We start from the raw sequence: 14417 nt of genomic DNA, 5'->3' as shown, positions 1-14417 counted from the left end.
ACACGGGAAGGATCAGCAGATCACTTTACACGACTCGTTGTATTAAAGGATGAATCAAACCCAGGGGAGCCGCTTTGCTGCTGAGAGGGGAAATTCCTGTGAGGTATTAGGACAAGCCGGTGGCTGTCTGTCTGTATCTCTTTCACACGGGCCGTCCTGAGCTGCATCACTGGCATTACATGGAGTGAATCCCGGGCCACAAGCTAGAGATCGGCCTGGTGGGCAGCAATCCCTGCACCCGACCCGCCCCCCCCCCCCCCATGTGCTCGGGCCTCCATGCCAAGCCTCAGCGCCAGGCCTCATCACTGGCCCAGCTGGAACGGCCCCGTGCAGCCAGATTTGCTATAATCATCTCAGGTCATCTGATCTGGGGACGGAGTGAATGCCCGTCAGCTGGTCAAACAGGGCCAATGAACACCGCCAGACCAGACTCTTTTTGGCTCAAATATACACTGAGCAACCTGTTAAAGACTCGTTTTAACATAAATGTTAGGCAAGGTGGAATACTTCAAGCAATGAAGAGGTATAGAGGGAGTGTTGCCACCTTTTTTAAAAGCTATCGACTTGTGTTTCATTAAAAACAACAACGGGAAAACATGACATCTTGCTGGCCAACCGCCTAGTCCTGCTAGCTGCGTACAAGCCCGCCTAGTCTGTCTCTCTGTCAAGCTGGGATGTCTGGGACCTTGATGTGTATATGTGTGTTTCTGTGTGTGTACATCAAGAGGTGTGGTAGGGAGGGATGGGCAGAGTTACAGAGGTTAATGGTAAATCAGCCAAACCAAAGTCACACACTCACCCATCACACACAACCCCCTTCCCTCCCTCCCTCCCATCCATCCCGTCAACCCACCCCCCCTTTCCTCGGCTGCATTTGTGTCCCGGCTGCTCATCCCTCAGTCCCAGCCGTTGTCCTTGATCATGTGGGCCAGCTCAATGATGAACTTGCCTTCTTTGTACTTCTGACTGCTCTCAAAGGCATGTTCCTGAAGGGTGGGACAGAGGACAGGAGAGACAGCATTTAGTTAAAATGGCAGATAGACACAGAGTAATAACATGTTTATATCTTTGACGGACCGAAGCGTCGTGAAAAAACACAAGAGGTGCATACAAAAACTCTGCTCATGACAGTGCTTACAGCTGTGTATGTTGACTCAGTCTTTGGGAGCTGGTTATATAACCGTCAGTCACTAAACGCTGCAGAGGGGCCTGCAGGACCAAATCTCTGACCAGACTGTATTGTCATAAGCTAGCAGGAGAGTTTCTCATTGGGAAACAGAAAAAAAAGGCCAAAGGGTTAATCCTTGCAATGGCCTACCCAGATGTAGAATCTGCTTTATTTTTGCAGGCTGTAAAATGCATTCCTACTGTTAGGTGTGTTATCCAAAATTCCTCTGGAAAGTGTGAATGGGATTTATGAGAAAGTGAGAACTACACAGAAGCTGATCAGTTCCCCTACGTGTTTTTCTATTGAATGAAACAAATCGACTAACACCCTAATCACTATTTCTCATAATGTATTTATTGGTTTTCCTTCATAAAATATATTGATTGCAAAAATCATGCAAAAAGCAGGATTGCATTAGCCTCGCTGACTCAGCTAGTGAAAAATCCAGTAAGAGAATCCAGTGGCAGTTTATGAAAACGTTGTGACTTAATACCTCCAAAACTATAGACGTTCCTCTCAGCCTCATTTGTGTTTACTTTAAGTTTGGTGCTAATTAGCAAACATTAGCATGCTAAATCGCTAAACTATAACTGCTTAACATCAGTGTAGTTCTTACAAACAGTAAATCCCTGAAAATGAAGGAACATTTTACCACCTCAGCTTGTTCCAGTTCCACCTCACATATCCCCAAATGAGGATATTTCTGGCCCCAGTAACTGACAATGATAGCAGAGAACCTTAGCTCCGAGCTTAAAAAGGTCTTTGTGGTCAATATTGAGTTTAAATTAGATATGCTTGCCTTTTTTAGTTGACACGTCCTATAAAAATAACTATTTAGGGATATGTGGGGGGATAATTTTGACACAGCTTTTGCTTGAAGCCTTTTTTACAGTCTCTAGAAAGAAGAGTCTTAGAGTGTGCTGATATGTTCTTTCAGCGATTCACTGCGTCTTTACTTTGTTTTGTCTTTGGTTATTTTGGTTCAGAGCTGCAGAGGCACGCTATCATATTTCTTGGTTTAGAAGTGCGGTAGGTCGAGCCGCTAAAAGAACTTTGAGGACTGCGGAAAATCAATGCTGCTGCTGCAAGTGATATTAATGGAAACCCTCCATTAAGTCCTATCTAGTGTCTGCGTGCTTATCGTGTGCATGCATGTGACTTCTGTTTTCTCTGCCTTGTGGGGTCCTGACGGGAATAGAAACTACCCAGAAAAGTATCCACTTTTAAAGCTGGTCCACCAGGTGTTTATACCACTAGCATAAGGAAAATATTTATTTTTAGGTTTGAAGGTTATAGAATCAGGTTTAAGGTTAAACACGTAGCAGTGAACGCTATGGTTAGGTGTGTGTGTGTGTGTGTGTGTGTGTGTGTGTGTGTGTGTGTGTGTGTGTGTGTGTGTGTGTGTGTGTGTGTGTGTGTGTGTGTGTGTGTGTGTGTGTGTGCGTGCGTGAGTGTGTGTGTGTGTGTGTGTGTGTGTGTGTGTGTGTGTGTGTGTGTGTGTGACGTGTGTGTGTGTGTGTGTGTGTGTGTGTGTGTGTGTGTGTGTGTGTGTGTGTGTGTGTGTGTGAGTGTGTGTGTGTGTGACGTGTGTGTGTGTGTGTGTGTGTGTGTGTGTGTGTGTGTGTGTGTGTGTGTGTGTGTGTGTGTGTGTGTGTGTGTGTGTGTGTGTGTGTGTGTGTGTGTGTGTGTGTGTGTGTGTGTGTGTGTGTGTGTGTCACCTCCATGCAGGCAGGGTTCACCAGTGACAGCTGCACATGCTCGTCTCTGTTGATATATGAAGACAGCTAACATGTGTTGATGTTGTTTGGTTCACCCTGTCATCGCACCTAAAATATCACCTGCAGTAAATACATCCTACACAAGTGGCAACAACTGGGTCTGAAAAGTGAAGACAAAACTGAATAGCCTTATACGTGCATTCTTTCTACTTTCCATCAGGGGGCGACCTCACTGGTTGCAAACATAAGTCAGATTGTATAGAAGTCTACAAGAAAATGACCCAACTTTTCACATTACCTCAGTGAAAATGTTACTAATGACTTAATGGTCTCATTTGCTATTTTAAAGTCTTGTTGAATACATGATGAGGTTCATTTAGTAAATGATTGTCCCACTTACAGTTAATTAGATGACAAAGCAAGGTGTGCTTTAGGGTGTGCTCTTGTTTAGCGTTCAGTTGTACTAGCTCTATCCCCTCCTGTTGATGCTTGTTCAGCAAACTAAAAAAAGTTCAAAGCCGTCGTCCACAAACTAATGATGTCATGGTGACTAACACTAACTCTTAAATACAATCTATTAAATGTTTAAATGCTATATCACAGCTTTACAAATACTTTGTTAATATCCCTCTAATATTAACCCAAGTCATAGTGAGGCAAACTGTCATTTTGTAAATGTTCGATCAACACTAGATAAATAAAGATTTCTCCTTTGTGTCGCCATCTGTTCTGAGAAATCTATCTCATCATTAATTCAGCCCACAGCTGTACCACGGCATTGAGAAGAGGTCCACATATAAGAACCGGGCAAATAAAATTAGGGTGTGCTATACTGTAATAACCACCTTTCAGTTTATCCCCCTCTAACCTTGGGTGCAGTTTGCGGTGAGCTTGTGCATCAAATTAGCCAAGGACACTTACGTATTTCCAGCCCAGGGTGGTCTTGCAGTTCTCACAGTAGATATCTGCTACAGCATGCAGGCCTGTGAGCAGGACCCTCTCCTCTGCAGGGCCACACCCAACGTTCACCCTGAGAGACAGAGATTGGGTTTGTTGAGAGGAAAGTAGAGAGGCAGGAGAGACAAAAGTTACAAATTAATATTGTGCAAGTGGCTCAAGTTGCTTGGTTGCATGTACTGTATGATGTGCTCAGAGTGAGTCACTGCCTCACACCCACCCACACAGCGCATACTGATAGGACGCTAGGCCATGGAGAATAGATTTAAACAGCCTCGTTTTCACACTCAATTCAACAGATAGCGACTATAAGGCACAGGCTGGTTCTGTCATCAACACTACATGCATTATTACCTAATTTAAAACACCTGAGCATGTTAGATAACTCGTCTCCAATCCACCTTGTTGACATATCGTCAACATGAAATGTAGCAACAGAGGAATACTCACACTGAGTTGAACAGGTAGGCCCTGCCTTGGCTGCCTTGAAACGACTGCAGAGACGAGACAAGACAAAGATGAGAAGACTGAAACATGATTCGGTCTGATCATACAGTGAAGTAACTCTATAAAATGATAAGAGCACGCTGTTATATATTGCATTAATGCTTTAGTTAAATAAAAGAGAGAGTCTTAGTTTCCTATAAAACACCCACGTGTGATTTGAGACAGGCCTTGAAATAGGAGCTCTTATTTTAAAAACCTATGGAGAAAATCTATTTTCATGTCTACTTTAAAATGGTGCGCAGTCTCCCAGTAACAGTCCGTATGCTACTGATCAGATCACAGTTGGCAAATGCATAAGTAACTTTACCACTGCCTTTTTTTCCACAACATTAAAGCTTCTATTGAAGAGAAACAATGAACAGATTTGTGTCGTCCACCTGTGTTACGACCGGCCGAAGGCCTTTGTGCACAGGTGTGCAATGTTTTCATATTCGCATGTGGAAAAGGTGATAGTGCATTCATAATCCAATTTACTAACCAGTTTATAACATAATCCATCCACAGGCAATAGTGTGGCCGCAGCTGACACAGACATGCAGGTGTTCAGCCTGTTGTTTGTTCTCTTAATTCCCCATCCGTTCTCCCTCTTTATTAATCTTCAACGCTTGTCCTTTTAATGACTGTTAATCCTTGTCAATTAAGAAATGTAATAATAAATGAGAGACAAAAACTATACAGTCAATGCTTGTTTCTAAATTAAAACAACTTAATGTGAGTTTGAAAAGTAAAAGCAAAAGAAAAAGTACTTTTTCAGTCTGTAATAATTAGCCTCCTGGATGTAAGTACTGCCTTCGTGTTTTCCAGGGAGACAAGTCACCGGAGCAGGGTGCCGGTTACCTTGGAGATGAGCTCGTCGTGGTTGGCCAGGTGAGCTCGGCAGTGGATGCAGCTGTAGGTCCGGTGACAGCTGGGCAGGTACGCCTGGAAGGTCTTGGAGCGCGTCATTCTGACCATGGGCGGAGTTGGCGGGCGGTGCAAGAAGGGACTGCCAGCCCAGGTCGGCTCACAAGGGAAGCACCGCAACACACAGGTGAGGGCCGTGGTGGGCGTCGGGTTGGGAGGCAAACACCTGAGCACAGGGGGGATAATATAGCGGCTAATGATTACATGGTTCTGTAACAGCTGCTTCCTTAAACTGGTTTGTAAACTGAGCCACAGGTGTATAATTGCTGATGGGGTTACCACCTGCTCTGTTTGCTCAGAGAATTCTCCAGCCTGCTCGCATCTTTGAAACTCTTAAAGCCTCAAGGAAGTATAATGTAATGAGACGTCATCATGCATTATTAGCCTGGTAACAGTCACTTAAATTCACATTTAGGTTACCTGTGAAAACACGGAAGTTCTACTTTAACAGATGAGATTTAAACATTGTACAGGTGCAAGCTTCCACTGCACAGGTACTTCTGCCAAGAGGCAAAAGTGAATTGTCCATGACTCAGAGGAGAGAAAAAGCAAAGTCCGTGGCGAGCTGTCTATTGGAAAAATTCATGATAAACTACAACTTGGGGATAGTTTAACTTTAACCAGAGAATTGCAGACAGAGAGTAACAGGCTGAAGCCAATCAGTAAACAGAGTCTTGAGACTTTGTGACATAATGAACTATGTCACAAGGGTCTTCCTGCCTAAAATACATAAACATAAACTTTGTATACACTCAAATGGTCTACAAAATGAATGACATTACTCTCAGCCTCAAGTGTCCTTTGTGTTTAGTGCTAATACGAGAATATGCCATTGCTAACACGCTAAACTAAAAAGTTGAACATTATACATGCATCAAAACACATTAGCATGCTAGCATTTATTAAGCATTTTTGTGAATATGAGCATGCTTGCGTTAGCATTTAGCTCAATGCATTGCTGTTAGCATCTACAACCTCAGTCCCAGAGCTGCTTGTGTGGCTTTAGACTCTTGATTCTAGCTTCTCACATGAGGGAATATATGGTTGACATTATGTAGACCAAACAACTACTGACTTATGTTTGACAGTGTGTGTGTGTGTGTGTGTGTGTGTGTGTGTGTGTGTGTGTGTGTGTGTGTGTGTGTGTGTGTGTGTGTGTGTGTGTGTGTGTGTGTGTGTGTGTGTGTGTGTGTGTGTGTGTGTGTGTGTGTGTGTGTGTGTGTGTGTGTGTGTGTGTGTGTGTGTGTGTGTGTGTGTGTGAGGACCCCAGGAAGAATAGCCAATGTTGTTCATGCTAGTGCTAATGGGGATCCTAATAAAGAACAACAAGAACAACTTTGTTATTGCATAAAATGGTATATTGAAAATAATAATCAGTGGCATCCGCACCCGTGCTCAAACCATTTTACATTAACCAGTTCAATGCAGGACACACAGAAAGCAAAGCTAGCTCTCATTATGTGTTTAAGTCTATGAGGCTGCAAAGATAATCTGCTTAGTGTAGCACAACTGTGAGGATCGTGCTCTGCTCACTCCATGATATCCAAATAGACCGAGCCCTTAAAATACTCCTGCTGGTGTGCCCTGGTGACTGAGAAGATTAGTGAGTCGGCCTGGGAACTCGTCCCACAGGCTCAGAGGACGGGAGAGTGTTTTGACTAACTGTGCATGAGATAGGTTAGGAGCCTGTGCTCTCTACCTTGAGCTGCAGATACAATCTTTGTGTTTTTATTGCTTAATGCAACTTTAATTGAGAGTTCAGCCCTGTAGCTCTGGTGCTAAACACAAACCATCAATCGCTAGATTTAATCTGGTTTTATTCCCCGGTGCTACTTCTCATAAAGCTGTTGAAGAGCCTCACTAAAACATTGTATTCTCCTTTTTATTGTCTACCTGCATATTTTAAAATACTATTCTTTCTCCTTTGAATTGTCAATTTACAAAACAACATTTTCTAACTAAGGGCTGTGACTCTATACAATGATGTTATAACTTGTTGTTTCACATATCCCCTTCACAACACATCGTCCCATGCTGTCTCCTCTCCTTCCTGTCTGTCTTTACTGAACCATCTGGAAAAACTAATAAAAAACTGAATGGAAGCAGGAGGCCTCTGTGAGTTCAGCACTTGAGAGAGAGAGAGGCAGAGAGAGAGAGAGAGAGAGAGAGAGAGAGAGAGAGAGAGGCCTCTTGACTTCACTTCTCTGCAATATGATTGTTTTTAGAGTCAGAGGCTGATAGAGGCTTCAGTGCCTTTGGAAAGGAAATATAAGAAATAAGGCAGTCAGACATTGCCTTGTTTTCCCTTCTCTGACTTGGTGCCAGCCGCGTGGGATTGGGGCACAAAGACACACTCAGTACAGTCGTCGGAGTTGAACCCCCTCACACACACACACACACACACACACACACACACACACACACACACACACACACACACACACACACACACACACACACACACACACACACACACACACACACACACACACACACACACACACACTGACACACAGACCCAAAGCCTGTTTTATCCTCTCGGTTATTTCAGGGCTGAGGACAAGGAAAAGTTTATGTTGGATCCAGTCCTCTAAGATCTGATCGAAATATTTAGAACTGTGTTACCTAATTGACATTTTATTACATAATTAAAGATGTTGAAGATTTTTATATTTGGCTGCTGTATAACTTAGAGCTGAATTCATACTTAAGCAAAAATGACAACAGTCTGTTCTATTTTTATCATAACATTTAAGTATTTTATAATAGTAAACTGAGTATGAGAATTAGGCTGTTGATTAGCAAACAAGCTATTTGAATTGCAATTAATCAAGAAAAAATCAAAATCTACACATAGCCTGCTGATTATAGCTCGGTTATAAGTATCAGGTATTGCAGGTAAAATCAAACTGTAACTTAAAATGTAATTACATAAAATTCAAGCTTCTTCTTCTTCCAAGCCTTTACCTCCCGCTGCATTTGCTACAAGTCACTCAGGATAACCCTATCAGTCTATAATATATAGACATGTCATTCACAACTGACAGGAGAAATGTTTACTTTAAATATCTTCCAAAGAAAAGCTGTCTGGGAAGCTGTTCACTTTTAGCGTCTTGACAGTGCATCATGACGCACAGACATTGAACAGTAGTGCTGGATTATAGTATTGCATGTGATATAGATGTCATATAATCCATGTGGAGTTCTCTCTGTGTAATATCTGCAGTCACTGGAGAATCAGAGTGCATGTCAGTGGCTTTGAATACTTCCAGATACACATTATTCAAGTAATTAAAATACATTGTCATCATATTGTCACGATTCTCATGTTATGTCACGTTTGTAGTTTTGTATGTTTGGGTGTTTGCTGTCATGTTTTCCTTCTGGGTTATTGTCTGGTCCTTTTCCCTGTGTTTTTCCTCCCGTCGTTAGTTTCCCTGGTGTGTCTGATTGTGTTCACCTGTTGTCCTTGTGTTTCTCCTCCCCTGCCCGGCTGTTTCTCGTCTCGTGATTACCCCTCCCTGTAGTCTCCTCTCGAGTTCCCTATCGAGTCCCCTCTCAAGTCTCCGTTCAAGTTCCCGCTCAAGATCCCTCTCAAGTCGACTCAAGTTTCCTCTCGAGTCTCCACTCAAGTCCCTACTCGTGTGCCGTGGGAGGTTCTGCTGGGGGTCCTTCCAACTCTATGTCCTGTGCCGTTGGAGGCCCCGCCGACTACTCTTCTGCCGGGGGTCCTGCCAGCCCTATGTCCTGTGCCGTTGGAGGCCCCGCCGACTACTCTTCTGCCTGGGGTCCTGCCATCCCTGTGTCCTGTGCCGTTGGAGGTCCCGCCGACTATTCTTCTGCTGGGGGTCCTGCCAACCCTATGTCCTGTGCCGTTGGAGGTCCCGTCGACGTCTCTTCTGCCGGGGGTCCTGCCAGCCCTATGTCCTGTTCCGTTGGAGGGCCCGCTGAGAGTCCTGCCAATCCCATGTCTTGTTCCGTTGGAGGTCCTGCCGTTACCTGTCTCGCCGGGGGTCCTGCCAACTCCTGGTCCTCTTCCGTGGGAGATCCTGCCGAAGCCTGTCCCACCGGCTCTGGTTCCTGTCCGGCCGACACCGGGTCCTGCCCGGCCTCCGGAGCTATCCCGTCAGCGCCTTCCTGCCCGGTCTCTTCCTGTGTTCAGTATTGGTTCGTCTTTTGTTGGTGAATGAGTTCACCGGTGAGTGTTCCGTTTTGTCTATGTTAATTTCATTATCCTTGAAATAAAGGTTTATCAGAGTTATCTGCATTTGGGTCCTGCTTCCTTCACTCAACCGTGACACATATGCTGTCTGATGAAAAATGTTGACAGTCAACTAATTGTTGTTTTTCATTTTTTAAGCTATAACGGCCATCAATACATTCTCCGTTATCATTAAGTGAATATTTTTAGGGTTTCGCTGTTGGTCAGACAAAACAAGATATTTTAGGATTCAACTTGGACTCTGTGAACTCGTGACAAGGATTTATTCCATATTGTCTGACATTTAAACAGAAATACCCGATTAACCAAGAGAATAATTGCAGATGAACTGATAATGAAAATAATATCAGATTGCAGCCCTAAAGATGTTCTGGCTTTGATTTGACATGGATAAAATCGACTGATTTGGCAATGCTTTATTCTCATAGTATAGCCTGAAGTCCTGAGTCGTTCCATAAGAAATTATTATGACAGCTGATCAATGCGGCTATTTGACATTTTAACACAATTAGTTTCCAAGAACAGGACAACACTCATCTTGGTGGGTGGACATGCTTGAAACTCATTCTGCAAAAGGTAAAATTGTTTGTGGGAACAAAGATGATGAAGCACTGTAAAATGTTGATGGATAATCATAGTGCTTCTCACTTTAAAAAAAGCTACATTGATAGAATAACAAATTGCATAAATGATCAGATGACTAGAAGATCTGGTGGCTGTGATTCAGAGGGGCGCCAGCAGCAGGAAGTTTTAGTCCGACTGACGTCTGCATAACTTCAGTGTGTCTTTAATGTTTGTCCATCTTGTGTCTGTTTAGTAGTTCTTAGTCTGCCTGTGTCGTCTCTCCGTCTGTCCCCATTTCTCTCAGCCTGTTTGTGTATTTGTTTTCCCTGCTGTCACTCTTGTCTATTCATCAGTTCTGCGGCGAGTCGCTTGAGGTCACAGTGCTGTCCATTCTGGTCATTTCTGGGTGTCATCACAAAGGGCTACGTGCCATGAGTTTCAACAGCCAAAAGGGCCCTTGTATCCCAACAGAAAAACCTTTGTTATATAACGCACTGATGCTGCCGCTGCTGATGCTGCTACTGACAATGATCGAGGGCAGGAGGAAGAGATTCAAAGTGGGAGGGGAAGATGAGAGTCAGACAGGGACAGAGAGGGAGTTAAATTGAACACAGAAAGAGAAAGGGAAGAAACAGTGTGTGTCCCTTTCAGCGGTGGATGAGCTGAGTGTGTCCACCACTGCCCACATGCTGCACCGACATGATTTCTGTACTTCATGTATTTTCATGCTGCTCTGAGAGAGACAGCATACAGCAGCATGACATCACTGAGTAAAGGAGGAGAGAACTGGGCTCTACCCCCGCCGAACATATCAAATGTCACTGATGGAGAGATGTTTCTGCATCCCAGGTGTGTGTGTCTGGTTACTGTTGCGATGTTTGATCTGAACTCACTACCAATATCCTTCTGTCTGTCTCTACTCTGTGGAGAATTATGCAGCTTGTTTTCAGGTGCTTTATAAACTCTTACTTACACATTCTTAAAATGCTCATTATCTAGCTTGTTCGTACATCTCTGTTGCATTTCAATGTGGCCATCAGATGATAAACAGTGAAAGTGTCGTAAAAATTGACCAAAAAAAACAGTGGCTGACCTGTGAAACCCTCGGCACACAAACACATTATAGATAACTTTTGTTTGTGTAGTCCTATGTGCAAAGGATCACCTTTCAGAGGCCTGCTCTGACCCCCAACATCGATCCCTGTGTATCGACTCCTCACATGATCAATAACTATCTGCATTCACACTTTGTAATGAAAATAGATCAGTGCAAAGGTTGGGACTAAACTGTCTCACATGGACTTTATTTAGTAAATGCTTTGGGAGGAGGGGGGGGGGGGTGCAGCATTTCCAACTCCTCCCTGCATGGCCTTACTTGAATGGTCTGTCATTGACTTGTTGGGAAGGGTAGATGTCACGTGGACAAACACATCAATAAATACACAAAAACATGAAGGCTTAAGGTTTACAGTGTGTGATTATTGAATCAGGTCACAAGCAGTGGCGCACTTCATCTGGGCACAACTTCGGCCACCACACGCAGCACAGATGGCGGGGATGCCTCAGCTCAGCAATTCTCAACACACACACACACACACACACACACACACACACACACACACACACACACACACACACACACACACACACACACACACACACACACACACACACACACACGCAACTGACGCAACACACACTCTAAAAAGCTTTAACATATGTAATGACTTTGCCATATCGATGAGAACAATGTGATTGTCGTCAGAGCTTATCATCACAATGTGCGTATACATGGTCCCCCATATTGATCACCCCTGACGTGCACTATCACGACCAACCGCGCACAGGAGGGGGATGGCGCATACGTGCTGGACTGCCACCACACAAACACCATGCGTCCTAATAATAACAACATGTAGGCTCGACACTTTCGATCCACTGCAGTGTATAACTCTGTATCCAATCTTCGAGGAAAGGACAAGTCCTGGCATGATAAATACATTTCAATGTCATGTCATGTTGTTCTTGGCAGGACATAATCTACAAGCAATAGGCTACACTTGTTTTTCATTGTAATATCACTGCACTTGTGCCTGAATGTTAAAAGTTGCCTCGGTTAAAAAGTACTGTAAGGGCTGTCCATCACTAATCGACGCTGGAATAAGCTTCTTACAGCGATAGGAAACAGTGCGTAATAACAAATGCACCACAGTGAAAATAACGCAGAGGAAATCATTTTACCTTTGAAGGGAAGAAAACACGGATCTCCACGTAGCTTAGAAGATGTCGCACCTCCTCGTTTTTTCTCGTGGCACTGCCAATCCTAAACCCCCTTTCGCATTCCTTCCTAGGCAAATTTCCTCTTCTCTCTCCGGCCCTGACAAGTCCTGCAGAGACGCAATGTTTTGACGCGCAATGATGCCCAGCAGAGTTTAGAAGAGCAGAGGTAAAGAGTGCTGAAGCAACCAGCCGGAGCGAGAGGGTTCCCTCCAACTCACTTCCGCGTTCGTATAGAAACCGTTAAACAGTCAGGACTGTTATTTCTCTCCGGTTTATGTCCATTGTCTCATTGTTTTGTTTCATTTAGTCGTTTAGCAAAACCCGTGACTTCTGTTACATATACTGTAACACATTTGAGTGTTAGATGATGTAGGTATGCTTTTGTCATTGTGTTTTGTGTGTGTAAAGACTAGTGTTTTGATGGTGAGCTCAAATGTATCTTTTTTTGTTGTTTTACATTTCGACCATCAAAACAAAGCTTTTTCATTCCAAAAAAAAATGGTGTTCAAGATACAAAAGCTTAAATGTATGTAGATATAAGATTGTGCAAACAAAAATACACATCATTTTAAGCAATCAAGAGAAAAACAATAGCTACACCACAAAGAACTATAAATAATAATGTTAATGATGATGAGGATACTAATTGGAAACATTTTATATATTTGGTGACAGACACCACTGTGTAGGCCTACATTTGATTTCTTATTTATTTCAAGTTTAAGAGTCTTTCATTTCAAGTAACACAACTTAAACGTCAGATTGAATTAAAAAAAAGGTTATTAACAGTAGTACTTAAACATTAATAACACATTCAAAGTAATTGAAGGTATGTGTTACTTTCACTACTGCTGCATAATACAAAATAGACTAAATATGAATGATATTTTCCTGTATGTATTTGTTTGATACATTTTGTGCAATAGTTTCAGATGTATTTCTCCTGTTTTGTCAGTGATGCAGAATCACAATAAACCATGGCAAAGATATTTTAAAGCTCTGAAGGACGTGCACCATCTTGGTGTCCAGGTTGGCAATCTTTGGCAAAGAGGACACGGGCCGTTTCCTCGATGAATGACATCTGTAACAGCCAATCAGCGAACGGATAAGGCATAGCAACACTGAGCTCATTGGTTGAGGGTAGAAGCCTGTGACCAGTTATCTGACAGGAATATTACCGTTTTACATTGTTCTTCTTCGTAATGTAAAACACTAATAGCCCCATGTGAGTGCAGTTTTTAAGAAAGAAGATCAAGCAGGGAAACAGCAGTGTGTAGAAAAATGAAAGGAAACTATTTTATGTAACAATTCATGTCACGCATCATTCACTTTCTTTCTACAGAGAAAAGTTCTCAAATCACTCTAGTCTACAGCGCCACCTGCTGTCAGTCTGCAGGTAGTTACCAAACATAACATTACATTTTAGCCAAATAAGTGCGGGAAACGATCAGGGGCGGCGGGTGCTGTAGGCCAGGGAAGGCTAATAAGCCTTCCCAAATATGTGTCACTGCATCCTGGTAAAATAAAAATATAATGTTTAATGTTTGTGTCTTTGACATTAGCACTGCTATGCAGCCACATGTGCCCTGTACTACGAAGCCAGTTCAAACCCTGGATATGTTTGAGTTATCTAAACTAACCCTAACAAACGAGATCTCGACGCTGGTTAATATCAACTCGGTAAATCAAGCCAGGGCTTCTCTCACCAGCTGAGAGCGCTTTCACGTGAAAGGGGTGGGGTTAGCAACATTTGACCAATCACAAACCGGGACAAGTGTACTGGCAGCGCAGCGTCATACTTCATTAATGAAAAGTAAACTAATATTAGACAAATATGAACTTTAAAGTTCATATTTGTCTAATATTAGTCATCCATGACTTAAACATAATAATCCAGGATACAAGCCACCTGCAAGGTGAATACAGAACAACTGGTTAAAAAATAAATAAACTACCGAGAGTGTTTGAAAGCGTAACAGTTTTATGATATCACTGCCCCATCTAAGACACGAGTGGATCTGACTTTAATTACATTTGAGTTGAATGTTTCGTCAACCTAATGTGTTGCTTAAAATAATACTTCTGCATACAGTATGTG

At 43.0% G+C, this 14417-nt stretch overlaps 1 protein-coding gene across 3 annotated transcripts; it reads right to left on the bottom strand.

The window, feature by feature from the left end:
* Positions 1-860: 860 nt before the first annotated feature.
* On the bottom strand, positions 861-12474 carry ypel2b (yippee-like 2b). Of its 3 annotated transcripts, none has more exons than XM_034096952.1 (5): positions 12281-12474; positions 5188-5419; positions 4294-4337; positions 3808-3916; positions 861-986 (listed from the first exon to the last, which is right to left on the bottom strand). In XM_034096952.1, the coding sequence occupies exons 2-5, from the start codon at positions 5302-5304 to the stop codon at positions 897-899; spliced, it is 360 nt and encodes a 119-aa protein (XP_033952843.1). In that variant the 5' UTR covers positions 5305-5419; positions 12281-12474; the 3' UTR covers positions 861-896. The 3 variants fall into 3 exon arrangements, with proteins under 3 accessions (XP_033952843.1, XP_033952844.1, XP_033952845.1); XM_034096953.1 differs by lacking the exon at positions 12281-12474 and adding an exon at positions 4829-4970 and having other exon boundaries at positions 5188-5278; XM_034096954.2 differs by lacking the exons at positions 5188-5419; positions 12281-12474 and adding exons at positions 4829-4970; positions 5097-5113.
* Positions 12475-14417: the final 1943 nt, after the last annotated feature.

The sequence above is a fragment of the Pseudochaenichthys georgianus genome, chromosome 13 (assembly GCF_902827115.2).
Source record: "Pseudochaenichthys georgianus chromosome 13, fPseGeo1.2, whole genome shotgun sequence".
NCBI classification, from domain to species: Eukaryota; Metazoa; Chordata; class Actinopteri; order Perciformes; family Channichthyidae; genus Pseudochaenichthys; species Pseudochaenichthys georgianus.
Note: the sequence above shows the minus strand (reverse complement) of the source record. Positions and strands in the feature narration are given on the sequence as shown.